At 39.3% G+C, this 27,266-nt stretch overlaps 1 protein-coding gene across 1 annotated transcript in view; it reads right to left on the bottom strand.

The window, feature by feature from the left end:
- Window positions 1-1,887: 1,887 nt before the first annotated feature.
- The window catches only part of LOC121372716 (sphingosine-1-phosphate phosphatase 2-like), a 30,546-nt gene continuing 5,167 nt past the window's right edge, over window positions 1,888-27,266 (bottom strand). The window contains exons 2-3 of the mRNA XM_041499192.1: window positions 11,409-11,498; window positions 1,888-3,861 (exon numbers count right to left, since the gene is read on the bottom strand). Coding sequence (XP_041355126.1) covers window positions 3,292-3,861; window positions 11,409-11,498 — 660 coding nt within the window. The 3' untranslated portion in view covers window positions 1,888-3,291. The remainder of the gene's footprint in view (window positions 3,862-11,408; window positions 11,499-27,266) is intronic.

Raw genomic sequence — 27,266 nt, 5'->3', positions numbered from 1 at the left:
CACCATATGTACATGCATTTATCTTCTAGTATAATAATACCAATTCAAAACATCTGCTTCCATCAAGTGTGAAGTGACAACAGTTAAGAATACTAGAGCTGGGCGGTATTGAAATTTGAGGTTCGGTATCGATATCGGTATTTTGGGGGTGATTTACCTCGGTATCGGTACGGTATTCGGTATGAACACGATACCGATATCGAGCAGTATTTTCGGTATATTCGGCTTTAAATGCATGCCTGTGTTATGGCTCACCCGCTAATTTCATCTAAATACAATGAAATTCATACACAAGGCTCTCGTCTGATTTATACCAACCCAGTTTACGTTCGTCAGATGTAGTATTAGTGCTTTCCGGGAAATATTTTTTAATACCGAAATTTCGATATTTTGAAATTTGCTCGGTACGGTAAATCGGTATTGACATAATACCGATACCGAACGGTATATACGGTATACCGCCCAGCTCTAAAGAATACAATGGAAATTAGTTGGTAAAAGCTGTAGTATACATGTACTTGCATAGCATCATATGAGAGGAGGAAAATGTCAAACCACACCAAACCAACATCACAGCTGAATAAAAAAAAGAAAGAAAAAAAGAAATGTTTTATTTAACGACGCACTCAACACAGAGGAAACACACTGTCACCACTTCATCGGCTACTCTTTTCGATTAGCAGCAAGGGATCTTTTAGTTGCACAATCCCCACAGATGAATAAATGCACAATTTTATTTCTCCAGTCTCCATCACAATGCAGCTACTCATGAATCATTGTTTGTTACAGGCTTTAAAAATTATCCTGCCCTTGTTTCAGTCTGTAGAAATAACTTTACAGTACCCTCAATAACTTAAAAATAAATTATCCTACCCTCATTTAGTTCATTGTCAAATAATCCCACCTTGTTTTCAGCCTGCCATTATGAATTATTTATTAGTTTGTTTTAAAATAACCCACACTGTACTTGGCAGCAAAAGCATGAGTAGTCAGTGTCATTTCAAGTAACAAAAATCAAACCAGAATGTTTAAAATGAATGGGTTATGATTCTTTTATGCTGCTTACAATCCTCGACTCAACTGGAAAACAATACTGTTTGTTATGGTGAAAATTGTTTTAACTTGCTTCCTTTTAAGGGACAGACCCTAGTTTTTAAACACTATGACATATTTTTCACCAGTAAAGCTATTTTTAATAATTAAATTAGAAGTACTTACATTTTATTATTTAAATATTCATTTTCGTACAGCTGAAGTGGTTCTGGTTATCCAGGTTTTTGTAATAACCCAAAATACATTTTTCATAATTCTAAAAGCACACATTCGTCTGGAGGACTAAGGGTTATCAAGACAGGCTCTAGTCTATTTTTAGATGATATTTTCAGATTTAAACATCACAAACTTCAGTTTTTCTCAGTTATAACCGTATCCAAATGTTTTGCAGGTTTGTAGATCAACTAAACTTACTGTCCATTTTCACAGGCTAAAACTAGGGTCTGTGCCTTTGACATAAGTTTTATTTCTCTATTTCTTTTACAATTTATTTTACACCTGGATAATGAATAATTTAAGGCAATCCCAACAATCAAATCATACCACATATGTACCTACATATTCATCGCTAAACAGATTGGGTTAAAGCAAATATTTAAAAGGGTAACGTCAGTATATTTTCACTTTTAATCCTAACAAATAAAAAAATATTATTGAACACAAATGTGTAACAGCCAGCAACTTGATAAATTAAGGCAGAATTTTAAAAGTGCTCTGCAGTCAACAAACAGCAATGTAAACAAGCCTCAACAAAACAAGTTTTAAGAAAATTATGAAAAATGCATGAAGCTATATATTGGCACAAGAGCATGAACAATATAAAAACAACACAGATAACAGGATATACCGTCTGTATTATTCAAACAACGGGCTATATCATGACCCTATTGTTTCAAATATATCTTCAGTGCATACAATGTGGAAGAGACGCCATCATTCGAACAGTAATTTATCCTTCAGGCATTGAAGATGAAACTAATTAGCAATTAAAGACAGTACATAAATAGAATGAATGATTGAATGAACGAAGTAATGAATGAATAAATGAGTGAATGAATGTATGAACAAATAATTTGTTTACATCCTGGTACAAAAACTATAAAGGGAGGGATAAGCGAAAGAACAAGTCACAAAATAATGTTTATAAAGGTCTATTTCCACTTAAGCACTTGAAAATGCATAAATACGCATTGGTGAGGTTGCTGCTATAGTTTGCTAATGCAGCGTGAAATGCATTGAATGTGAAAAATTGCATTAAGATGAGTTTCACACAGCATACATGTACTTGGGTTTTTTTTAGCCAATGGAGGTCTTCTTTTAAGGTCAGATATTCATGATTAACAGACAGCGAGTGCTATCCATTTGTTTTCGGGTCCTTCGAATCCCCTTAACAGAAACAGATGACAGGACTCTCAATGCAATGGCGCATGAAAGTGAAACCGAAAATGCTTGAGTGGAAACAGACCTTCGGTCAGCAGAGAATAATAATGACAAAGAACCCACAATTGTTCAGGCCAGTAAACATACTCAACAAAATACATGTTATGAAGAAGAAAAAACCCCATCTCTTGAGCAAATGAATTAAATAAAGCCTTCTAAAATTTATATATGAAGAGTTCAGGCGCGAAACGTGATATAAACCATTTTCTTTCTAGTTTTTAGTTAAAGCCAATCGTAGGCCCGCTGTTTTGCAGTAAAACGTGATTGATCCTTATGAAATTGTATTAGGTAAATCCCGTTTTTTGTTTTCAAAAAGCTATATACGCCAATTTAAAAAATCACTTTTACTGAAAATGAAAAATGGATATATCGCGTTTTGCGCCTAAACTCTTCATATGCTACAAGAAAATGACACATTTAATGTCAAATGGTTTATTACAATCATCTACCAAAATGCAGAATTATTATGTCTGTGCAGGTGCTTCAAATGTGAAAAAAGAAGACACACCGAAACCCCTGAACTTATAGTTATATATAAAATATATATACATGTATATATTTAATCACACACATGGGGCAAAAAAATAAAAATAAAATAAAATTCACTCATTAAAACAGAGTATAATCTTCTGAATAAAAATAATTTTGCATATATATTTTTTTATTATTATCCCGGCATATCCGAATTAAACTAGCACTGCTATAATTTGTGTGCTAATTCTGTTTAAATATGTTTGCACTATTTGTGCCTGCAACCTCTATAGGTCATGTAAACATCTACCTGGCCTAAAGACAACATTAAATTTCGGAATAGTACGAAAGCCGCTGTATACCTAGCAAGCAGAATGTCAAAGGTGTGGTGTACACTGTGTTAAACGAAACGACAAAATTTGTAATATATTTATATGGCAGTTCTACGATCAACTTCTGCTTTGTTTTCGGGTCCTTCGAATCCAGCTTAAAGATGTAGCAGAGCGCTGCATATGTGACGAACTTGAGGAAATACAAGCCTGCCACGGATTGCACCAAGCCGACGACCAGCCTGATGAATGAATACACTATGACTTCCACCTGCAGGTAGGTTAGCGGGTAGGGGGGTAGGATGTCGGACGGCGACATGAAGCCCTGTGCGTAGTTGAGCCAGGAGCCGAAGTAGCAGCCAGCGCAGATGGAGACGATGCCGGTGGTGTCACCACGTGCCGTGCTCCACGTGTCGAGTTTCGGGTACACGAACGTGATGATGACCGGTGCAGACAGGATGAAGAACGGAGCCATCGGGTTCGTCAGCAGGAAGCGGTCCATCACGTCGAGGTACGGCATGATGAGGAACATCATCACCACTGCAAACACCACGCCAACCAGCACGTCCTGCAAATATATCACAACATAGTCGTTCATTATAGTACATAGACAGGATAGTACATACCACAGTCTTTGTTACACCAGTTGTGGAGCACTGGCTGGAACGAGAAATGGCCCAATACAGATGGAACGTACTGTAAATAGGACAATACAGATGGAACATACTGTAAATAGGACACAATACAGATGGAACATACTGTAAATAGGATACAATACAGATGAAATGCACCGCAAATGCAACACAATACAGATGGAACGTACTGTAAATAGGACACAATACAGATGGAACGTACTGTAAATAGGACACAATACAGATGGAACGTACTGTAAATAGGACACAATACAGATGGAACTTACTGTAAATAGGACACAATACAGACGGAACGTACTGTAAATAGGAAACAATACAGATGGAACGTACTGTAAATAGGACACAATGCAGATGGAACTTACTGTTAATAGGACACAATACAGATGGAACATACTGTAAATAGGATACAATACAGATGAAATGCACCGCAAATGTAACACAATACAGATGGAACATACTGTAAATAGGACACAATACAGATGGAACTTACTGTAAATAGGAAACAATACAGATAGAACTTACTGTAAATAGGACACAATACAGATGGAACGTACTGTAAATAGGACACAATACAGAAGGAACGTACTGTAAATAGGACACAATACAGATGGAACGTACTGTAAATAGGACACAATACAGATGGAAAGTACTGTAAATAGGACACAATACAGATGAAACGTACTGTAAATAGGGACACAATACAGATGGAACGTACTGTAAATAGGAAACGTACTGTAAATAGGACACAATACAGATGGAAGTACTGTAATGTAACACAATACAGATAGAATAAACTGTAAATGGGATACAATACAGATGGGACAGACTGTAAATAGGAAACGTACTGTAAATAGGAAAAGTACTGTAAATAGGACACAATACAGATGGAACGTACTGTAAATAGGAAACGTACTGTAAATAGGAAACGTACTGTAAATAGGACACAATACAGATAGAACGTACTGTAAATAGGAAACGTACTGTAAATAGGAAACGTACTGTAAATAGGACACAATACAGATGGAACGTACTGTAAATAGGAAACGTACTGTAAATAGGACATAATACAGATGGTACAGACTGTAAATGTAACACAGTAGAGAATCTGATATACTATACTGTACATATGTTAGAATTTTTCTGTTTCGTGAATTGTCAAAATAGTTTCTTGCTATATATTAGAAAATTTGTTTCTAATTTTCATTATTATTCATACTTACCTAGTACTAGCACAACAACAATGCTATACAACCCTGAGTTATAACCTCCACTGCAGAATTATCTCCCCTTGTCAGATGTATAACCTACACCCGCGCATGGGTAGACCGTATATCCTCGTTATCGATTCAAAGTCCAGAATGACTGAATAAAAAAAGACCTCTCTAGGGGCGGGTGGGAGGTAACGGTTCTTGTTGTGCTAGTACTAGGTAAGTATGAATAATAATGAAAATTAGAAACAAATTTTCTAATAGTCTTATTCAACTTACCGTACTAGCACAACAACAATGCTATAACAAACGTGATATAACACCGTTAAAGCACGAGAATTTAACATTAACGGGAGGAGGTAAGAAAACAAGGAGGACTTACCCATTCAACCAGTAGTGTTCGTCTCAAGTAATGATACAGTGAAAAAGCAACCCACATCATACGAGGTATAAAATGTCAAAAATTACTTTTAAATTGAAGAACTACAACCCCAATTAAAAGTAAACCAAGTTAACAAGGTGAGGAAACCCGCACACCAAGTAATGGTAAAAAACACTCGACTGCCCCAGATAGTCAACCATCCACCCCCCACTCTCCAAACAGGAGCTGGAGAACTATCTCCCAGAAAGACTGCCGCTAGCGACCGGACAAAATAAGGGTCGCCCCCTACTCGTGGCCATGCGCTCCGAAATGAGTTGCTGCCCTGCAATGACTGACTGAATCCGCCGAGTTCCGTCCGGACCAACAGCCATATTACGGAAATGAAACCAGTCAAACGTGTGTCGACCTTTCCAAAATCCCGCACTCATGACCTTGAAAATGTCCAAAGAATCATGGATATTAAGGGAAGCAGAAATTGCCCGAATCTCATGAGGTCGAACGGAGAAATTCCGCAGAACATGATCACCCGCCTTCTCATATGCCAGTTTGATGGTTGCAGCAATCCATCTCGACAAAGCATTCTTCGTAATGTCTCCTGGTTGGCATGTGAAAGAGATAAACAGTCTCTTAGTGTTTTGCCAGAGATTTCTAGTACGCTCCAAATAGAATTTCAAAGCCCGCACCGGACAAAGAAGTCTATCAGAGTTATCCGCAAAAAGCATACGAGATAAACACTGAATAATAGCCGGAGGAAACTCTTCCCCTGGCACCTGGTTCTTAGCCACGAAAACAGGATCAGTACGTAATGTAACTGACCCGTCCGTATTGTAATCCACCAAATCATGCAAAAAAGCATGAATCTCACTAATACGACGGCAAGCCGCTAGTGAGACCAGAAACAAAGTTTTCCATGTCAAATGACGAAGACTGGCGAATTTCAAAGGCTCGTAGGGCTTGCCTTTGAGTGCATGCAGAACCAGAAAAACATTCCATTTAGACAAAATAGAAGGCTTCTCAACCGTGTTTTGCAACGACTTAAGCAAGTCATGCAACACGAGATTCGTTGAGAAATCTTGACGTCCACACTGCCTCAGAGTAGTGAAAATGGACGACCAGTGACTTCTCACCGTTTGAACCGTCAGCTGTCTTTCTTGGACAAGAGCCAGAAAGTACTCAGCTAAATCATTAACAGTAGGCGACAAGGAATCCACGTCCCTCTCAGTCGCCCAATGAACCCAAGCGTGCCAGTGACACTGGTAGACCCTCTCTGTAGACTGGTGCTTCGACGAGGAGACAAGCTCAGCAACCCGTTTAGAAAAGCCTCGGTTTCGGAGGGAAACCCCGACAACCGCCATGCGTGAAGTCGGAAAACCTCCGGCTTCAGATGCCACTCTGTCCGACGCAGTCTCTGACTGAGCAGATCGGGTATCAACGGCAACCGCACCGGCTCCTGCACTAAAAGTGACAGGAGCGGAGGAAACCAGGCTTGAGCTGTCCAACTCGGGGCTACGAGCGTGACACGACAAGATTGCTGTCTGATCTTTGCCAGAACTTAGCCAAGCAGAACTGGGGGGAGGGGGGGGGGGAGAGAGAGGCGTAAAAATCCAGTCCCGTCCAGTCCATGCTCAACACATCGTACTCCAGTGCCAGTGGGTCTGGTACCGGCGATACAAACACTGGCAACTGACTGTTCAGGTGAGTGGCAAACATATTGAGTTGAGGACTCCCCCACAACTGAAGAAATCGATAAGCCACCGTCTGGTGCAACATCTACTCCGTCTGAACCGGGGAACGATGACTCAAAGCGTCCGCCAAGACGTTCGCGGACGAAGGAATGTGTTTGGCCGATAACACCACTCACCAATCGTCGCACCATTCCAGAATCTCCAAAGCCGCAAGACTCAATGACAGGGATTTGGTGCCTCCCCACCGATTGAGGTACGCAACAATCAACGTGTTGTCCGACCTCAACAAAATCAGACGATGTCGAATAACAGTCCTGAAATGGATACAAGCGCGACGCACTGCTTCCATCTCCAGCAGGTTGATGTGACGACTTCTCTCTGAAGGAGTCCACACCCCTGACAGATGTTGGTCCAAAAGGTGTGCACCGAACCCCTCAAGGGAAGCATCAGTAAACAGGACCAACTCTGGAGAAAGTGGGTGTAAAGGAACGGCCTGGGACATACACTTGTCCACTAGACACTCTTGGATCGGAAGAATGAACCAAGGCCCCAATGGTATCACCAAATCCCAGCTGAGACCATCCCACACTCGGGACAAATGCCATTGAAGCGGTCTCTTGCACCGTCTGAACCGCACATTCAGCGCCGCCAGCGATTCGAGATGGCCTATCAACACATGGAGCGTGCGCACCGACGCACTTTCCTCCACCAGAAGACGTTGCGCCAACGTCCTGAAATTGTGAAATCGCGAATCCGTCCGAAGAACGGACGCCTCCACAAGGTTGAAAACCATCCCGAGATAAGTGAAAACCTGCGTTGGCACTAATTCCGACTTGATCCAATTGGGAATAAACCCCACTCGGAGAATCATGTCGATCACGAACTCCACGCCCACGAGACATGCCGTCTGTGACGCCGCCGGAATTAACCAATCGTCCAGGTAATTGTGCATCCGTATACCCAACTACCAGAGTAAAGACGTGAGGGCTTGTGGCCAATCCGAATGGCAGAACTTGAAACTCATAAGCTCTGCCGTCATAGAGGAACCGCAAGTACTTCCAAAAATCCTGATGGATTGGAACATGCAGGTAAGCGTCCTTCAAATCGATAGACGCCGCCCATTCCCCCACCTAAGCGCGAACAGACTGAACCGTCTCCATCTTCATAGATGGAATAACGAAATAATTCAGCGGCTTCAGGTTTAGAATTGGTTGCCACTCGCCATTCTTCTTCTGGGCGAAGAACAGATGGGAATAAAATCCCGGAGTGCCCAAATCCACCTCCTGGATGGCTTTCTTGTCGAGCAACTCGACAACCATCTTCTCCACCAGTACTCGTTTGTCGACAGGCGGTACTGCAGGTAACCAGGGGAGAGGACGTCAGTGGAGGGGGTCAAGAAAACGGAATTCTGAACAAAATGGCGCAATCTGCCCCCCACAGGAAGATCTGCTAACGGAACCTCCGTAAGCAGATGTCGATTGTCCACGCACCCTCATCCCGGCCTTGCCCCGAGCGGAACCACGAAAACGTGCCGGCTTCCCCCGAAAACGTCCCTGTTTCGATGAACCACGGGTATTACCAGACTGCACGCCCGAATCAAGACACCACAGGGATCTGATAACTGTCAAGAAAAGTCGATTTCTTAACAGGTGGAGGCTTAAAAGTAGATGCCGCCTGGCGCTTATGAGCAGTTCGGGACGGAGCAGCAGGGACGAATTTCGCCGCTTCTTGGTCCATGACCAAGTTAAAATTGGTCCCAAAAAGTAAGGTTTCCCTTACTGAGCGACTACGAAAGTAGGTTTTAACTACACCCGTCGCTCTTAGTCCCGCCAGGTAGTGATCCCGACGCAGAAGTAGACTGTTGGCAAAAACACGCCCAGCAAGCTGAGCGACGTGATGAGAGGCTTTAGAAGCCGCCAACAAACAACCCTTAGCCATCGGTGGAAAACCCGTGACTGCTTTATCTAACCCAAATAGGAACGTACCTAAATGGTTATTGACTTGAAAAAGAAGTTTACATAACCTCTCCAAAGTCTCTAAATCCGCGAGTGGCACACTGACATTAGGAGATGGGTGGCAGTCTGCCTTCACCCTAGCGGAAACGACCGCTGGATGTGAAAGGAAGGAAGCTCCCAATGTCTTATACGAAGACGTGTACAAAACCTTCGCCGCTGACAACAGTTTCCTGGTAGCTAACGCTGCCGGAAACTCTTCCACCACCGCCCCCAAAATATGATCGCTACCCGCAAACAAAGCATCAATCTCTGCAAGAGATTCATGCGCCTCGTGCGCTAACGGCCGCGGAGCGTCCGTCGCTAAAGGCCGGTTTCCAAACGAAACACCCTTGTAAGACTGAACAGCCTCCTCCGACGGAATTGCATCCGCGCACACCAGTCGGACCTGTTCCCGTACAAAACCAAGAACCGCCTGGTAATCATAATCGCCGTCTGGCGTACCATCAGCCAAATTGGGAATCTCGTCAAGCACCGAACCTGGTGCCGACCCTTCCCCTGAACCACACACTAATTCGGTGGGAAAATCGTCTTCCGAAGAAGAAATTTTTTCAAACGATGCGCCATGCGCTGACCGTAACGGAAACGAAACTGCATGGGCAGGATGATGCGGACCGGCCGAATCTGCAAACTGGTCCAACCCCGGTCTTGCTGGAAACCCCGGCGATGGAGGGACTGGTGGAGGGACTGGTGGAGGCGATTCCCCTAGCCAGGCCATGAAATTCTCAAAAAGAGAAACATAGTCCCCCCGAGTCTGCCCCTGAGGGCGACCCGGAACCATAGGACCCTGAACGAAAGGTTCCGCCCACGCAGTCGAGGGATAACGCCTGGAACCTCTACCCCGATCTGACAGGTCCGGATTGACCATCGGTGTAGACACAGGCGCACCCAAGAAAGCTGCAGTTTCCCTGATCCCTGCCGAAACAAACAACGGGACTGATGGTGTCGGTTGAACCGGACCGTCAGGAAATTCGTACACATACGAATTCTGCGCCGAATTCTGAACCAACGTACCACATGTGGATTAGCCAACCCAGTTGACGTAGCCACATGCGAACGATCTAAAAGTTGATGACGCTGTACAGGCTCCCCAACAACAGAAGGGACGCCTACTGGCGTCGCAGCCGAAACAACGCCACCTGGCTCCGTGACCGAGACAACGTTGTAAGACTTCGCAAAGTGGCTCGATCACCGAAAGACGCGTTGGCCGAAATGGCGCCCTCGAACGCCACGACCAACCCTGCACCAGAAATCTGGTGAGCCAAACGGCGCCGCGAAGCGGACTTCATTCTAGAGCTAATCGACCCCTCCACAGAAGGACCAATAACCCTGCCCCCATCAGCAAGATGCCACGACAGCACTCCCTCCGACTGACGTCCCCGTTACAACCGTAACCGGCGCCGCCTCCACCGACGGAGGCAAAACCAAATCCCCAGGTCGAACGGAGCCCGACCTGGAAGAAACCTTCCCTGCTTCAGCCGAAACAGGGAGCAACAGCGCCCCCTCCACGCCAAGCGGCGCTTCGGGTTTACTGGTATCACCATGAAGATGGCGAACAGACGAGGAGGCGCCCTTGCGCCTACCACTTGTCCGCGAGCTCTTTGAACTGGACACCGACTTGCCGACCGCCGGCAAATCGGTATGGAGCACAACCCCGGAGGTTGCCACTGTGCTTCGCACGTCCCATTCATGTCTAATCATCCTCTTTTGCTCGGCGTCTTTTGACAGCTTCTTAGCCTTCCCCCACGTGGAGGGGGACCAATTTACACAGATATGACACTGGCGTTCAAAACAACAAGAACGACATAACAAATGCTGATCAAACTGGGGCAGTCGTTTAAGACAACCCCCCTCGGCACACACAACCAACCGGTTGGAGCCCGAGGACTGCAGAATCAAAAAACGAGGATATATGGTCTACCCATGTGCGGGTGTAGGTTATACATCCGGCAAGGGGAGATAATTCTGCAGTGGAGGTTATAACTCAGGGTCGTATAGCATTGTTGTTGTGCTAGTACGGTAAGTTGAATAAGACTATCATGCTATTACAATAAAAATATTAAAATGATGCAATACATTATGATTTAAAAAACAACAGTAATGTCAGAATGTGATCTTAACAAGAAGAAGGATTCATATTGGTGGAATCGTTGGACATGTTTGTTACTGTCTTACCAGAATGTTGTGCATGCCAAGATAGATGCGACTGAGACAGACGAGAAGACACCAGGTGCATGCTACGACGACTCCCAGCACAAGCGGGTACTGAAACAACAAAACAACCAAAATTAAAAATGTGTCCAACATACAAGCATTCTGGGAGTACTGTTAAATTGCCCAACTTCAAATGAAGATTGCCAACAGAATGGGTTCTCGTTGGCACTAACAAGATACACTATTGCGAACATACATTATATAAGCATTTATTTTCACTCCAAAATTGAGAACATTTCCATCTCAGTTTTTTGCTGTATGACCACATCTGGCTGTAGTACCGGTCCGAACAGCTGGGTCATTAACCGATTCACTCCAGCTGTTTCTTGCCCTATACACCCATGTCCCAAAAGGTCAATGCACAATATTACAAAATAACATGGGCAATATACAGCCACAAGGCTTACCATTAAACATACCTACTGTTTTAATTCTTTACCATTTCCTAGAAGTGAATACCCTTAAAAGCAATACATGTTCCCTGCCAATCCCAACAAATTTTCAATATCTCACAAGTTCAAGAGCCATAACTGTCAAAAATGGACAAATCCCCATGAAAGCGAAACTTGATCTGTACATCTACATGATAAAGCTATACACAAAAATTCAGATCAATATTTTAAAGCATTGCAAGAAAAAAAGTCTGGAAAACTTTACATTGGACAGTTGGACACACAGACAGACAAACAATGGAGACAAAACCTATAGTCTCCTCCTGCTAGAAAAACACACACACACACACACACACAAATATTTAACAAATGAGAAATACATACTTAAAAACAAGAACACAATAATAATAATAATACAAAAATGTAATAACAACAACATTAATAATATCATCAACAATTCCAAAAATCCATTTATAGATCACGTTGAAAGCACAAAGCTGTTGATAAGGAAGTTACCATTTAAATACATGAGTAGTACAATAAATACAGGAAAGCAATCATTTGAAGAAACCAGGTATATCTGAACTTATTAATAGTCAGTCAGTCATAATTCCTGGTAACCCTCAATTACAAAAAACGTGATGTAGACAAATTCCTCATGATACCTACATATAAGTGTTTGTTTCTGTTCACACCACAGTGGTATTCACAGCACTCATTACTTCATGCATTGATTCAGTCCACTGATGAATTCACAAGTGACAAATAGTGATATAACAAAAGTACATGTACTAAAACAATTACAAAAGTGAGCAAGATGCATTATTGTTAAGTGTGTGTGTGTGTGTGTGTGTGTGTGTGTGTGTTGCTAAAAAATATGGCCAGAAGCTGAACATAGGACAATAAAAGATGAGGTATGAGTATGATATGACATTAGGTCTAAAGTATATTTTAGAGCATTATGGAACCGAAATAAGAGTTGAATCACAAGCTAAACAACAGATGAGAAAATCCATGCATCCTGTGATTTGGTGGGGTGGGGGTTATCTGCTAGTGCATTAATTAATTTCTATTTCACTTGCTAGGTCTAAAAAATTGACTCTTTTTTTCTTCTTCTTTTTTTTGCAAGCTGTTATTCCGTGCCCTGACATGAAGTGATATCCTTGTTGCACATAAAGGCATGCACTACTATTACAACCTACACCAGTACATTAAAGTAATGCATACATTAAGCCATGTGTAAGCCAGGACATTAGAAACCAAGCCAACACAGCTCAGTGTTACGTCATGTAACCAAGGAAGTAAAAACAGATGTGTTCATTTTGTACGGTTTGTATTGATCAAGCCAACAAACTGATATCACTGTTGTGTTAAAAGTATTGGTTTGAAGAACATACAACTTAAAAGTATTATGGTGGATGACAGTCACTTTTCACACCCTTGTGTTGGTTTCGTAGACAATGAACATATCCAACAGTAATTTTTTGATATGATATATTTAACAAAAGGTACTTTTTATTTCTTTCATCTTTTAAAATTTAAACTTAATATTTGTCCAGAATTATGAAAAATAAAAACATACCGACCTGTAAACAACGTCGTCTGCTGGTTATAGAATTTTAACGGGTCACAGTTAGTAGACCAGTTTTTATTTTAATGTGGCGAAGCATTGTAATAATACAGCTAATTTTGAATTTGAATGACGTCAGTTTTCCAATGACATCACTTTACATCTCCTTACAATAACACTAAACTGGGTACATGACGTTTCCGTTTTCAGAACGCTGAAAAAATTCCAAGCCAAAATTGCTATTGAAATTTTTTTGTTTGAACATTATTAATGCACATGGATCTGTCTGAAGAAAATCTTGTTATTAAAAAATTGTACCTTTTACGAAATATGGATTTCAAGTGAAATTACGGTGAGATATGTTATATTTATTGTGTATAAAGCCAAAACAAGGGTGTGAAGAGTGACTATTGTTGACCTTAGGAAGGTTAAAAAACAAAATAAGAAATGTTATTGAGGAGCAATAACTTCAACAAATTATTTTCTGATTCTTTGTTTCCTTCAGGAGTTAAAGTATGGAACAAATTACTGATGAATACTAGAAATTATTTATCCATAAGCTGCTTTAAAAAAACATTTAAATGCAAGTGAAATTAAAAATTCCATCATATTTCTACACTTGTGAGAGGCAATCTGAAATATTACACTGTCGTCTTCACCTAAATATTAGCGACCTTAACGGACATAAATTTACACATTTTATCTCAGACAATCCAGTCTGTCTGTGGCCATCCTATTGACAATTCTGAACATTTCTTACTCCAGTGTCCAATCAATGACAGACAATGTAGACAATTTCTATCTGCCTATTCCAACCTAAACTATAAAACACTTTTACTTGGAAATGATATACTCACTCACTGTCACTGTCACACTCACACTCACTCACACTCACACACTCACACACACTCACTCACTCACTCACTCACTCACTCACTCACACACTCACTCACTCACTCACTCACTCACTCACTCACTCACTCACTCACTCACTCACTCACTCACTCACTCACTCACTCACTCACTCACTCACTCACTCTTGTTTATTTGTCTACTTGTTGTTTTAAATCAATTGTATTTTTTGTCTGCCATGTAAAATTTGTAATTGTCAAATGTAGGGGGACACTTTTAACATAAGCATCGCCATTTGTGCTATAGATGTGCTTCCAATATTTATTAACTAATCCTATGAAATGTTGGCAATATTAGCTCAGTGGTCAAGTGTTTGTAGATGTGCAGTGGTTTTTTCTGGTCCCAGTGTACCACAGCTGATACATTAAACACAGTGATATGTATCCTCCCGACAATGGGAGTGTATAGAAACGATTTCTATCTAGCGGCATAAGTTTAGGAATAGTGTGGGTGGTGCATCAAGCTCACTCTGTCTGTCTGTCTCTGTCTCTGTCTCTGTCTCTCATTGCTTTAACTATTTTAGAGGGACGAGACATGGCCCAGTGGTAAAAACACTCACTTGATTGGGATCGATCCCCATCAGTGGGCCCATTGGGCTCTCGTTCCAGCCAGTGCACCATGATTGGTATATCAAAGACCATGGTATGTACTACCCTGTCTGTGGGATGGTGCATATAAAAGATCCCTTGCTGCTAATCGAAAAGAGTAGCTCATGAAGTGGCAACAGTGGGTTTCCTCTCTCAATATCTGTGTGGTCCTTAACAATATGTTTGACGCCATATAACCGTAAAGAAAATGTGTTGAGTGTGTTCTTAAATAAATTATTTCCTTCCTTAACTATGTTAGAGATCAAATATCAGTGAGTCAGTACTTTAAAATGCCATTAAAAATATTTCTTTTCTTTCAGAAAATCAAGTGAATCTAATGTAAAAATCACTATATTGTAAATCATTAGCTACATGTAGTTTTACACCAGGTTCAAAGACCATTACTAATACGCCAATGCCATTACTGTTTTTGCTGACTACTGATTATGTGAAACTTGCACTAATACATGTACAATGGGTGCTAAGCCGAGCTGAATGGGTAATAACAACCTGTGCTGGCTTACACACATAGTGCGAGATTAGTTCAGGAAGAAATGCATTGTATATATACTACTCAAAAGAATTTAAGGGTCAAAAATTTATAACCAAATAAGTTTCAGAGTGTATTAGATTGATGATGTAAACTACACCAAAATTTTTATTTATTGTTCCATATTTACAAAAAACCACAAATAAACGTCACTGTATACAAGAAAGTCACATGACATGCTGTCAAAGTTGAAGGTTGTCAAACATGGATTTTACACATTAGAACATTCGTTTAATAGTGTGTGAATCCACCCCTGGCGCGAATACACTTGACACATCGTTGCCTCATGCTGTTGATCAGACGTCTGAAGAACTCATGGGGAATGGCCTGCCACTCTGCCATAAGAAGTTGACCCAGATCATGAAGGTTGGCCGGAGGGGCATGGTTATCCCGAACTCTCCTGCCTAATTCGTCCCAGGCGTCCCTATTGGGGCCAAGTCAAGCGAATATGCTGGCCAATCCATCCTGGCGATACCTTGTTGTCTGAGAAAGTCCGTTACCACCCTGGCGCGGTGGGGTCTGGCATTGTCATCCTGCAGAACTGCCCCGCCGCCAATCTGCTGAAGGCCTGGGAGAACCAACGGCCGGATAATCTCATTCAGATAGCGGATTCCATTCAGATTGCTATCCACCACATAGAGGGGGGTCCTGTGGTGGATAGAGATGCCGCCCCACACCACGACGCTGCCACCACCGAACCGGTGATGTTGTCTAACGTTAACGTCAGCGAAGCACTCCCCAGGACGTCTGTAGACACGAACCCGACTGTCGTTGAACTGGAGACTAAACCTGGACTCATCAGTGAACATCACTCGACCCCACTGAACACGTTGCCACCGCAGATGAAGCGTGCACCAGTGACGTCTGGCCGTTCTGTGACGTGGTAGGAGTGGTGGTCGAACAGCCTGGGGACGGCAGCGTAGATTATTGGCTCTCAGACGATTGCGTATGGTTTGATCAGACACTCGAGTTCCAGTCGCAGTCCGCAGATTGTCAGGTAATAGGCGTGCAGTGGTTGTGCGTTGACGTAGAGCCATATTGGTGATGTACCGGTCCTCTCTATTTGTAGTGCTTCGGGGTCTTCCCGAACGTGGACGATTTCGAACAGAATTCGTTGCTTGGTACCGTTGCCACAGTCGGCCAACGACACTCTGACTGACACCAAGTCTCAGAGCAACATTTCTTTGCGTATTGCCATCCTGAAGCCAAGCAATAGCCCTTCCTCGATCTTCGATAGTCAGTTGAAGTCGTACCATTGTCGAATTTGGAGTGTGCACCGTACACGAACGCAAGCTCCAATTATACGGAAATTCAGCATTGGGAACATGGAATACACGTGCAAAGCGTGCAAATGAAGCGCTTTGTGAAAAAGCAAGTTATGGGCACTTAGCAGACCTTTCGCTTTCGCCCTAATTTACGTGCAAATGTAAGCATGTTTTCGCCATTAGAACTAGTCGACAGTGTCAATGACAGTGGATTTTAATTCATTTATGGGTTGCTTAGACCCACTTTCGTCAAAATGGAACAATACCATGCGTGACATTATGGTCTAGCTAATATAATTGACATTCAGAAAATAATGTCGAAAATATCGTCTGACCCTTAAATTCTTTTGAGTAGTATATATTCAACATTAACATTTAACAATGCACTTGCCTACCCAAGCAATCAATAAATGCAGATCAAGCTTTAAAATGCTAATCTATTAATGACATGGTGTGTAATGCACAAATGTCTAATCCAACATATGCAAGACTGTACATGGATCCTGTTTGTGCATTGTATTTACAATCCATTTGTGACAAAAAAATTAAGCATTGGTTTTCATCCATTTTCATTCTATACGTGCACGTGTGCAAGCTGAACACTCACCAACTCGGGTGGCCGGCTGTACATGCATTAACTACTACGCATACACATACATATCGTCAGTTAAAACCACACATAACAAAATAAAATGTTGACACATGGTACATCTGACACCTTTGAACAGTTTACTAAGTTACCAAATGGATAAACAGCACAAAAATCTTTAATTCACCACTTTCTTACCTTTTGCCATAGCCTTTTGTTCAATAGTGGACAGATGGGCATTTTATTATTTAATCAATTTGTCTTTTGTGTTTGATTTGCAAGCATTCTGAACATTTTCAACACAACAATACAACCAATGACAATAGTTACGGTTTTCTAAATGAATAAGTCTTTAATTCAACCATTGATTTTGATTAATTCTGCATCATATAACAAGTGTAAAATATCCTGACAATATATTGCAATACAAAAACAAATTGCGATATCCATCCCTAATGTATACTTGATATTTGTATACTTGATATTTGCAAGGAACTTACATTGTCAACAAGACTTAATATTGTACAAATGGAGAGTGATCTCAGCTTTTAATCTAGAAGAAAATGTTAGAAATTGAGAAGTAATCCTCGACCACTTGCAATTATAAAGACTTTACTCTGATTTTATTTTTAAAAAAATAATTAAAAATAATTAATATTGGTTGCCCTTCTGTCACTAATTTCTGACAGGATCTGTCCTGAGTTTGTTTCTGTTGTTACATGTTTCTGATCTACAAAGTATTTTTAATGACTAAAATGACATATAAAATGCATTTTCTTGTAATTTTTTTATATCTAACATGAAAGTTTAGCTGTTGAAAAGGCTCTGTTAGTTAGAAACATCTTACAGTGGCAGCAAATTCAGGACTGTCTCATTAATTGCTTACATAGTTCAAGTTGTTTAACGACACCACTAGAGTACATAGATTTACATTTGGTAATTTTGACAGTCTTAGAGAGGAAACTTCTACATTTTCCCATTGGTAGACAGGACAGTACATACTACAAGCTTTTATATACCAGTTCACTGACTGGAATGAGAAATAGCCCACCGATAGGGATTGATCCCAGATTGTGCATCAGGCGAGCACTTTACCACTGAGCTACGTCCTGCCCATTTAAATACCGGTTTTTGTGCTTATATCCAAACACCTTTAATTGGAATAGCTATACAATGCTTTAGTATGGAAAGCAAAAGCTGATTGTGAAACTCATTATCAGAAAGCATACTGTGTATTTCAAGTGACAAATTTATGCTTATTGCTCCCTGTCAATTCAAAGCCTTTGTCTGTTATAGGTCTATTGTTCTATCAGTTGACATTTAATGGTGCAATAAGACTTATTGGATGTATGGGCTGTGCTGGTCTAGGCCATTAGCTGTGATGTAGTGTGCTTCATAAACTACCCATTTACATGTGTGTGTTTAGTAGGAGTCTTCATGACCATAACAAATGTTTAGTTTGAGTTATCATGACCATCAGTCAATTTTACCTCATAAAGCTAGGTTTACTCATGAATACAGTCGTAACCCACCTTGGTGACCTGGGCCAATTGTGTTTTCATTCTAGTACCGGCTCTGACCCAGCGTGAGTGCACGGCCAGACGTACTGGGGAAGTGTAAGGCTACATACACAACGTTTCACCCAATTAACTAGGTGTGATTATGGGTGTGTCTAACAGGTGTATGACCCCACACTACAGGTTCCAAATACTCAGGGTTCAGGTGGTACCGAAATAGCTCAACTGAGTATGGAGCATGGCCCTGAAAGCCAGTCCATACCAAAATGGAAATAATACAGCTTCACCATTCATTTCATTATCATCCATGCCGGTATATGTTTGTAATGTTAACAAAAGAAGAAGTACCGGGTATTTATCTCTGTGTTAAATGCTTGTAGCATTTAAAAAAAGAAAAGAAAAAAAGGTTTACTCACAAGCATCAGAAGACTCAATCAGTTTTAGATATTTTATCATAATTAAACTTCATATCCATTTTACAATTTCACATCCACTGTACAATTGTTTAAATTACTTCTTTCTTTTTTTTCAAATAAAATCTAATTTGGTAATCATCAAACTTAAACACGAAGAAGTGACACTGACCTCTATTAAAGCATAATAATTTACAAGGGAGATAACTGAATAATGAATTTGTTCCCAAAAATATAAATATGCCCACACACCACCACCTCATTGCAGACACTGACAAATTTGGTATTTTTCAGGACAAACACTGAATTTGTTTTTTAGACAGATCCCTGTGATATATCATATTCTTTGTTATGATAGCGGGTTTCCTCTCTCATTGAGTCAATATATGTGTGGTCCTTAACCATATGTCCGACACCATATAACCGTAAATAAAATGTGTCGAGTGCGTCATTAAATAAAAACATTTCCTTCCTTCCTTTCCTTTAAAAGTATTTTAATATATATATTTTTAATACGTGGTAATTGGTACATCCTAAAACTTTTTAGGGCAAATTCCTTTCACATTGCCATCCAGTGTTATCCTATATGCCTAGGAAGAAAACAATAGCACACAGAATGTCTTCAGTTACTCACAAATGTGATAAAAAACAAGACACCCCAAAATATGCACCTGTGAACTAGACACAGACAGGATCAGGATGCCAGTAAAGTAAAAAACCCGGCTTAAATCAACCATAAAAACAAAACAAAAATCAACCATCTAAAATATGTACACTTGCTTCTTGGATTTCATGGTCACCTATTTATAGCTAACATACAGCATTGAGTTTACACTGTAAGTAACATCATACCATACAGCAAATTTCATCAGTGACTGGCCCATTCCACAAAACAATCTTTTTACTATTATTGTTGAAAACAACTACATGCGTTATTGTATTCGTAACCTCATTTCATACGATTGCCAGGTTCAAATTAGGGTTGTCAGGCAACCTGAAACAAATAATATTTTATGCTACGCCTAAGGTGCAATCTCGCCTCATGTTTCCTGGTAAAAAAATATAAAAACTAAGTACAGCTTTACTAACATTATCGTACTGTCGCTATGAATCAACAGGGGGTGAGCTGGCGTAGCCCAGTGGTATAGGTTCCATTAGACCAAATCAATTCCTATTGCCGATAATGTTAACGTTTACTAATAAAACTGATATAAGCAGCATTTCAACACACCCAGGAAGTACAGCAATAGAAAGTGTGGCACCTCACAACTAATCTAGCTGCAAGAAAATGGGGGGTCATGTATCATTTAAGAGATTTAATTTATGTTTTTAATAGCAACCGTCATTTTTGCTGAAAATTGCAGTTCCATTTTTGGGGGTACCCCGCATTAGTTTCAACCTCTGGTATATACTGCATAACAACTGTATAACAAATAAAAGTGTATTTATTTATTGTCAATGGATAATAGTATTTGCACAAATAATCAATATCACATATTACTACCAATCACACCCACAGCTGCTTTTACTCCGTAAATATTTGACGGTGCACGTCGAACTTTGACACAGTACTCTCTTCTTTGGTACTATGTCGAAAAAATATATTTTTCAAAAAGTGTCCATTTGGGTGTTTTCATGAATATCAGGACCTTCTGTGCTCTGATATGATGTGACAACATAATTGAAAGTGTTGTTCCTACTGTGCAACCTGATTTAATGTACACCTCAGGAAGCATCAGTGTTATGCAAAGTTGTATACAAATGCAATGTATCATATTTAAAACAAATAATAAATAAAAATACTACTCTTGAAGATACATACTATGGGTTGGTTGTGTATGTCTAGCTGTATATGTAGTGTGTGCATGCATAGTCGGAGTCTCTCATTTCCAATAAATAATTACCTTAAAACTCATTTATTGCAGTGACCCTGTGTTTTGAAAGACTTTAATGGGCATATGATAAGAACTTCACTAGAAAAAAAGCATATTACACGTGGTATCTGAAATGAACACCACTGCATCCACAAATAGTAGTAAATTAATGTGGTACACATCATGGCGGAGTAAACACCCAAGGTATGGACTATGCTTGGATGTCAAGTCACTGAATGCAATATTTTCAAACCCATCAGCCTAGTTGGTTTTCATATATGCATTATTAAATCCACTGACAGCTACCAATATATCTGTTGATATTTTATTAATAATCTCCAGTGATTGGTGCTTACAGACATGTATCATATCTAGAGTTATCATTCGGGTTTTACATCTTAATTTTTTATTTGTCATAAAAAAAGCACATTCAATCCATCAAAAGAGTGCGAAAGTAATTTTTCTTTAATTATTTTCTGTTTTAACTGAATATAATATTTATATCGTATGCATTACTACAATCTGTAATGTAACACATCATTTACATAGTAATCTTGGAAAATATAGCTTTACAAGTGGAAGATAATACTAACACACTCCTAGGTAGATTAACAAATGTATCAAAATTGCTCTTGTACTTGGTATATACTTCAAATACCCTTTACTATAGAAAACTCACTGAATATATGAACAGGATTTAATGAACTGACCTAAAGCTATCATTACCAAGCTTATATATGTGTACAAATAAAGAAGAGAATGCAAAATGGCTACACAGAACCCACTTCTGTAGATTTTAATGTTTTTGCCAAACTCACAAAAACAATTGTAAAAACTCCCATATTTGCCTAAAACTAATTCACCAACCTAAAAAGTATGTTAAAATTACAGCAGAAATCAGGTTATTTAAATATAGTCATTCCAGAGCCAATTGCATTCAAATACACATTGTTAATGGAGATCTAAAAGCTTAACCTAATATCAGCTAACATTATTTTTTAACTAAAAATAAATTATTACTAATAGCTCATTTCATCTTGCCTAGACTTATTATCCTAAATAAGATTAGTGTTATATGACATGTCCATCACCTTGGATAAATAAGCTTTAAAATATTTTAAGTAAAAAATATGGGCCAAAATCTCCAATTGGTCAGCACAGACTTTTTTTCTAACTCTATTCTCAGCAGTGCACAGTAAATTAATGCCAAGGTCAAGGTCATTATGAACTCCCATGCCCGAGTGTAACCTAATTAAGCAATTATGACTGTCAAATAACAGTAAATGGCACACAATATAAAATAATGATAATATAGTGAATATATGCTATAGGTTCCATTAGACCAAATCAATTCCTATTGCCGATAATGTTAACGTTTACTAATAAAACTGATATAAGCAGCGTTTCAACACACCCAGGAAGTACAGCAATAGAAAGTGTGGCACCTCACAACTAATCTAGCTGCAAGAAAATGGGGGGTCACATATCATTTAAGAAATTTAATTTATGTTTTTAATAGCAACCTTCATTTTTGCTGAAAATTGCAGTTCCATTTTTGGGGGTACCCCGCATTAGTTTCAACCTCTGGTATATACTGCATAACAACTGTATAACAAATAAAAGTGTATTTATTTATTATCAATGGATAATAGTATTTGCACAAATAATCAATGTCACATATTACTACCAATCACACCCACAGCTGCTTTTACTCCGTAAATATTTGACGGTGCACGTCAAACTTTGACACGGTACTGTTCTTTGGTACTATGCAACCTAAAGCACCGACTTCTCACTCCAGCCAGTGCACCACGACTGGTACATCAAAGGCCATGGTATGTGCTATCCTGTCTGTGATGGTGCATATAAAAGATCTCTTGCTGCTAATTGAAAAGAGTAGCCCATGAAGTGGCAATAGCGGGTTTCCTCTCTCAATATCTGTGTGGTCCTTAACCACATGTCCGACGTCATATAACTGAAAATAAAATGTGTTGAGTGTGTTGTTAAATAAAACATTTCTTTCCTTCCTTCTATGAATCAACAGAGGGGAAAGTCATCTGCTCAGCAGCGATCATTAATGGCAAGTAACACATTTTTCTGTGACTAAGATTAGCATCTGCATCTAAAGAATATTAAGAATGGCATGTCATGGTGCAAGGGTGGGGAGAGGGGGAGGATTTGTTTGTTCAAACAATCTATTCTAATTTAGAATAATATATGAGAATTGTAGAGTTTAGTTATGGACGAAGCCACATCCAAAATGACCAGTAGTTTTAATAGGGTACATTTATAGCTAACCACTGTTGTTTAAAGGATTACCCCAAGCATACAAATGGTTGACCTATTCACACTTTTCAATACTTGTAGGAGTATGTACATGAATACTAGTATATATTATGCTTTCAGGAAGTTTGACTCATTCACGGCATTTGGCCAACATCCATGTCCTTGATCTACATCTTTGAGCATTCATGTACAAAACAAGCATTCTGATAGTACAACTAGTACTAAAGCAATACATATCCCCTACCGGGCCCAACACATTTTCATGTCTCTCAAGTTGAAAGGCCATAACAGACACACGAACAGGCAGACAGACAGACAGATGGAAGGATGGAGATGAAACCTATAGTCCCCTCTAGTTGAACCAGTAGGGGACTAATAAATCTTCCAAGATGAAAACAACACACAGAATGGACAGAGTCTCCTTTAATCTCTTCATTCTAGTGTTGGGAATTGGTTGGAATTTCATCATCGATCATCGTTAATAATCAGTTTGCACCAATCGATCAACTTTCGATTACACAATCGGTTAGAATAATGAATGATATAAACATGATACAGATTTTAATTATTATAAGAAATGTTGTGGTATGTACTACCCTGTCTGTGGGATGGTGCATATAAAAGATCCCTTGCTGCTAATGGAAAAGAGTAGCCCATGAAGTGGCAACAGCGGGTTTCCTCTCTCAATAACTGTGTCGTCCTTAACCATATGTCTGATGCCATATAACCATAAATAAAATGTGTTGAGTGCATCGTTAAATAAAACATTTCTTTCTTCTTTCTTTCTTCATGTTCAGATAAAAACAAACCCCAAACACAACTTATTTACATCAATTCCATCTTTTAAACTAATTTTTTTTTACAATCGATCATCACATTGGTGGAGCTAAACTGATCAACGATCATTGGAACATCACTTTCACATTCACATTAGTAAGATTAAGGTTCAGGCATACTGTTCTGGACACACATAGCTATCTGGGCTGTCTGTCAAAGACAGGTTAGTTGTTAGTTATGAGTGGTTACTGAGAAATCTATACGGTGCTGTCACACCTCCCCAGTGAAGTGTTAATTCATGAAGCTGCTGCATGAGGACTTAACCAGATGATTTAACTAATGTGTTATTAAGGCATGTCTGAAATGACTTAACTAGTGTGTTATCGAGGCATGTCTGAAATGTAGTTAACAACTGAATAATAATTGCTATTTGTGGAGTTGTTAACTGTAGTACAAAAACATACATATTTTCAATACACAGGTTAACTACTTGGCTAAGCACCACATCACCATTTACTATGTCGTTACTTTCAGTAGCAGCTTAAAAACAGCCTACCTAGACCTTATGATTTACATCAGCTGTTTTAGCTCATACGCATTTTTAAATTTAACTTCCGTATTTTTCGGCCTATAAGCCGCTACTTTATTACTGTAAACTGCAAGGTGCGGTTTATAAAATGGTGTGCTTTATTTATGAATTTTACGTTAACCGCTGTGCATATAAACCGCACTTCTTTTTTTTTCATTCTCATAATAATAATATACCAAATGGAAGTATTACGATGGAATGGCTCTTTATTAATAGTCTAGTCAGACTAGAAACAATACAGCACTTGGCCCCAAATTGTTTTCATGTTGAAACATTGGGGTTTTTTTTTAAATGCACTGACAAACAAAATTGTTTGATTGCTGCAAATTAGAGGAATCTATATTTTCTAACTATACACTACTATTTTTTTTTTCCTCAGGTCTTAGTGCATTCTGCTTTTCATTATTTTTACATACTTTGACAATTGTCAAATGGTAGTCTTACTACAAACTATTATTCCATACAAATGTAGCCGACAAAATACGTCCTATTTTATGTTATTACTATTATTTTTTTAATATCATGTAGATGAACGTATTAGTACACCTGCAGGGTTTCTGCCAGAAAGAAATGTTTGGGTATGGTGCTATAGAATTGAATACATCCAGTCAAAGAAATGTTTGGGTATGGTGCTATAGAATTGAATACATCCAGTCAACAGGGAGTATGGGGGCCTCCCCCAAAAAGAAAATGGGTTAAGTTTAGGGTTAGGGTTAAGAAAATCATACAGTAATTCATTGTCAAAAAGTTAACTTAAAAAAAAAAATCTACAAACATTTAGGTATGGCGCCATACTCATTTTACCTCTCGGAAACCCTATGTCCTGGTCAGATAATAAATGTATAATATAAATACTACATAGATGTTCTATATATCACTGAATAGAATGAACTAAGTCCTACAATTTGAGTAAAAACTGTATAATCCATGTTGGATGGTTTGGGCTGTCATGCCTGTATGAGCAATCCCATTCAGCACATACAATAGAAAATACATATTATGTTAAGCTTGTACAAGGTATAATAGACCAAGGCAATTTTCCACCATGCCACATGCAGTGGCTGATTTGACAGAAGAAATAAGAACACAAATACCCTGGCTAGCCTAATACTTTCTGGATTTGATGCCTAAAACATTAACCTCTGCATAAAAAGTGTTGAGTGTGCCCCGATTTCTGCATTATAAACACGGTATGTTGTACATGTAAGCTAAAAACATAAAAATAAACTGATCACCATTTGTTACCCTATATTATCTAGTTACATCTACATAGCAATTTTTAGCGATATAGTGATTCTTTGCCAAGTACAGAATAACAAATCAAATGTTTCCCAACCGAATGTTAATAAATGTTTGTCAAGTCAGTGCATGTTGATAACCTTGTCATATGCAAAACTGCAGGGTTTGAACGTAAAAATGTGTAACCCATGTAGCAGGTTGTTTTTAAAAAAAACTGCTGTAGATAAAATAATTCACTGATAGCAATTTTGTTTTTTAAAGTAGCACATAAACATGACTGAAAGGCTATTTTGTTGTGTCATTGCAACTGATTTGATCACATATTATTATTATTAGCTCTCTACATTGCAACTGATTTGGTCACATATATTATTATTAGCTCTCTACATTGCAGCTGATTTGGTCACATATATTATTAGCTCTCTACATTGCAACTGCTTTGGTCACACATATTAACCCTCTACATTGGAACTGATTTGGTCACACATATTAGCCCTCTACATTGCAACTGATTTTGTCACACATATTAGCCCTCTACATTGCAACTGATTTGGTCACACATATTAGCGCTCTACATTGCAACTGATTTTGTCACACATATTAGCCCTCTACATTGCAACTGATTTGGTCACACATATTAGCGCTCTACATTGCAACTGATTTTGTCACACATATTAGCCCTCTACATTGCAACTGATTTTGTCACACATATTAGCCCTCTACATTGCAACTGATTTGGTCACACATATTAGCCCTCTACATTGCAACTGATTTAGTCACATATATTATTATTAGCTCTCTACATTGCAACCGATTTGGTCACACATATTAGCCCTCTACATTGCAACTGATTTGGTCACACATATTAGCCCTCTACATTGCAACTGATTTGGTCACATATATTATTATTAGCTCTCTACATTGCAACTGATTTGGTCACACATATTAGCCTTCTACATTGCAACTGATTTGGTCACATATATTATTATTAGCTCTCTACATTGCAACTGATTTGGTCACATATATTATTATTAGCTCTCTACATTGCAACTGATTTTGTCACACATATTAGCCCTCCACGTTGCAACTGATTTTGTCAAATATATTATTATTAGCTCTCTACATTGCAACTGATTTGGTCACATATATTATTATTAGCTCTCTACATTGCAACTGATTTTGTCACACATATTAGCCCTCTACATTGCAACTGATTTTGTCACACATATTAGCCCTCTACATTGCAAATGATTTTGTCA

The sequence above is a fragment of the Gigantopelta aegis genome, chromosome 4 (genome assembly GCF_016097555.1).
Source record: "Gigantopelta aegis isolate Gae_Host chromosome 4, Gae_host_genome, whole genome shotgun sequence".
NCBI classification, from domain to species: domain Eukaryota; kingdom Metazoa; phylum Mollusca; class Gastropoda; order Neomphalida; family Peltospiridae; genus Gigantopelta; species Gigantopelta aegis.
The sequence above is the reverse complement of the archived record's forward strand: the minus strand, read 5'-3'. Positions and strand labels throughout refer to the sequence as shown.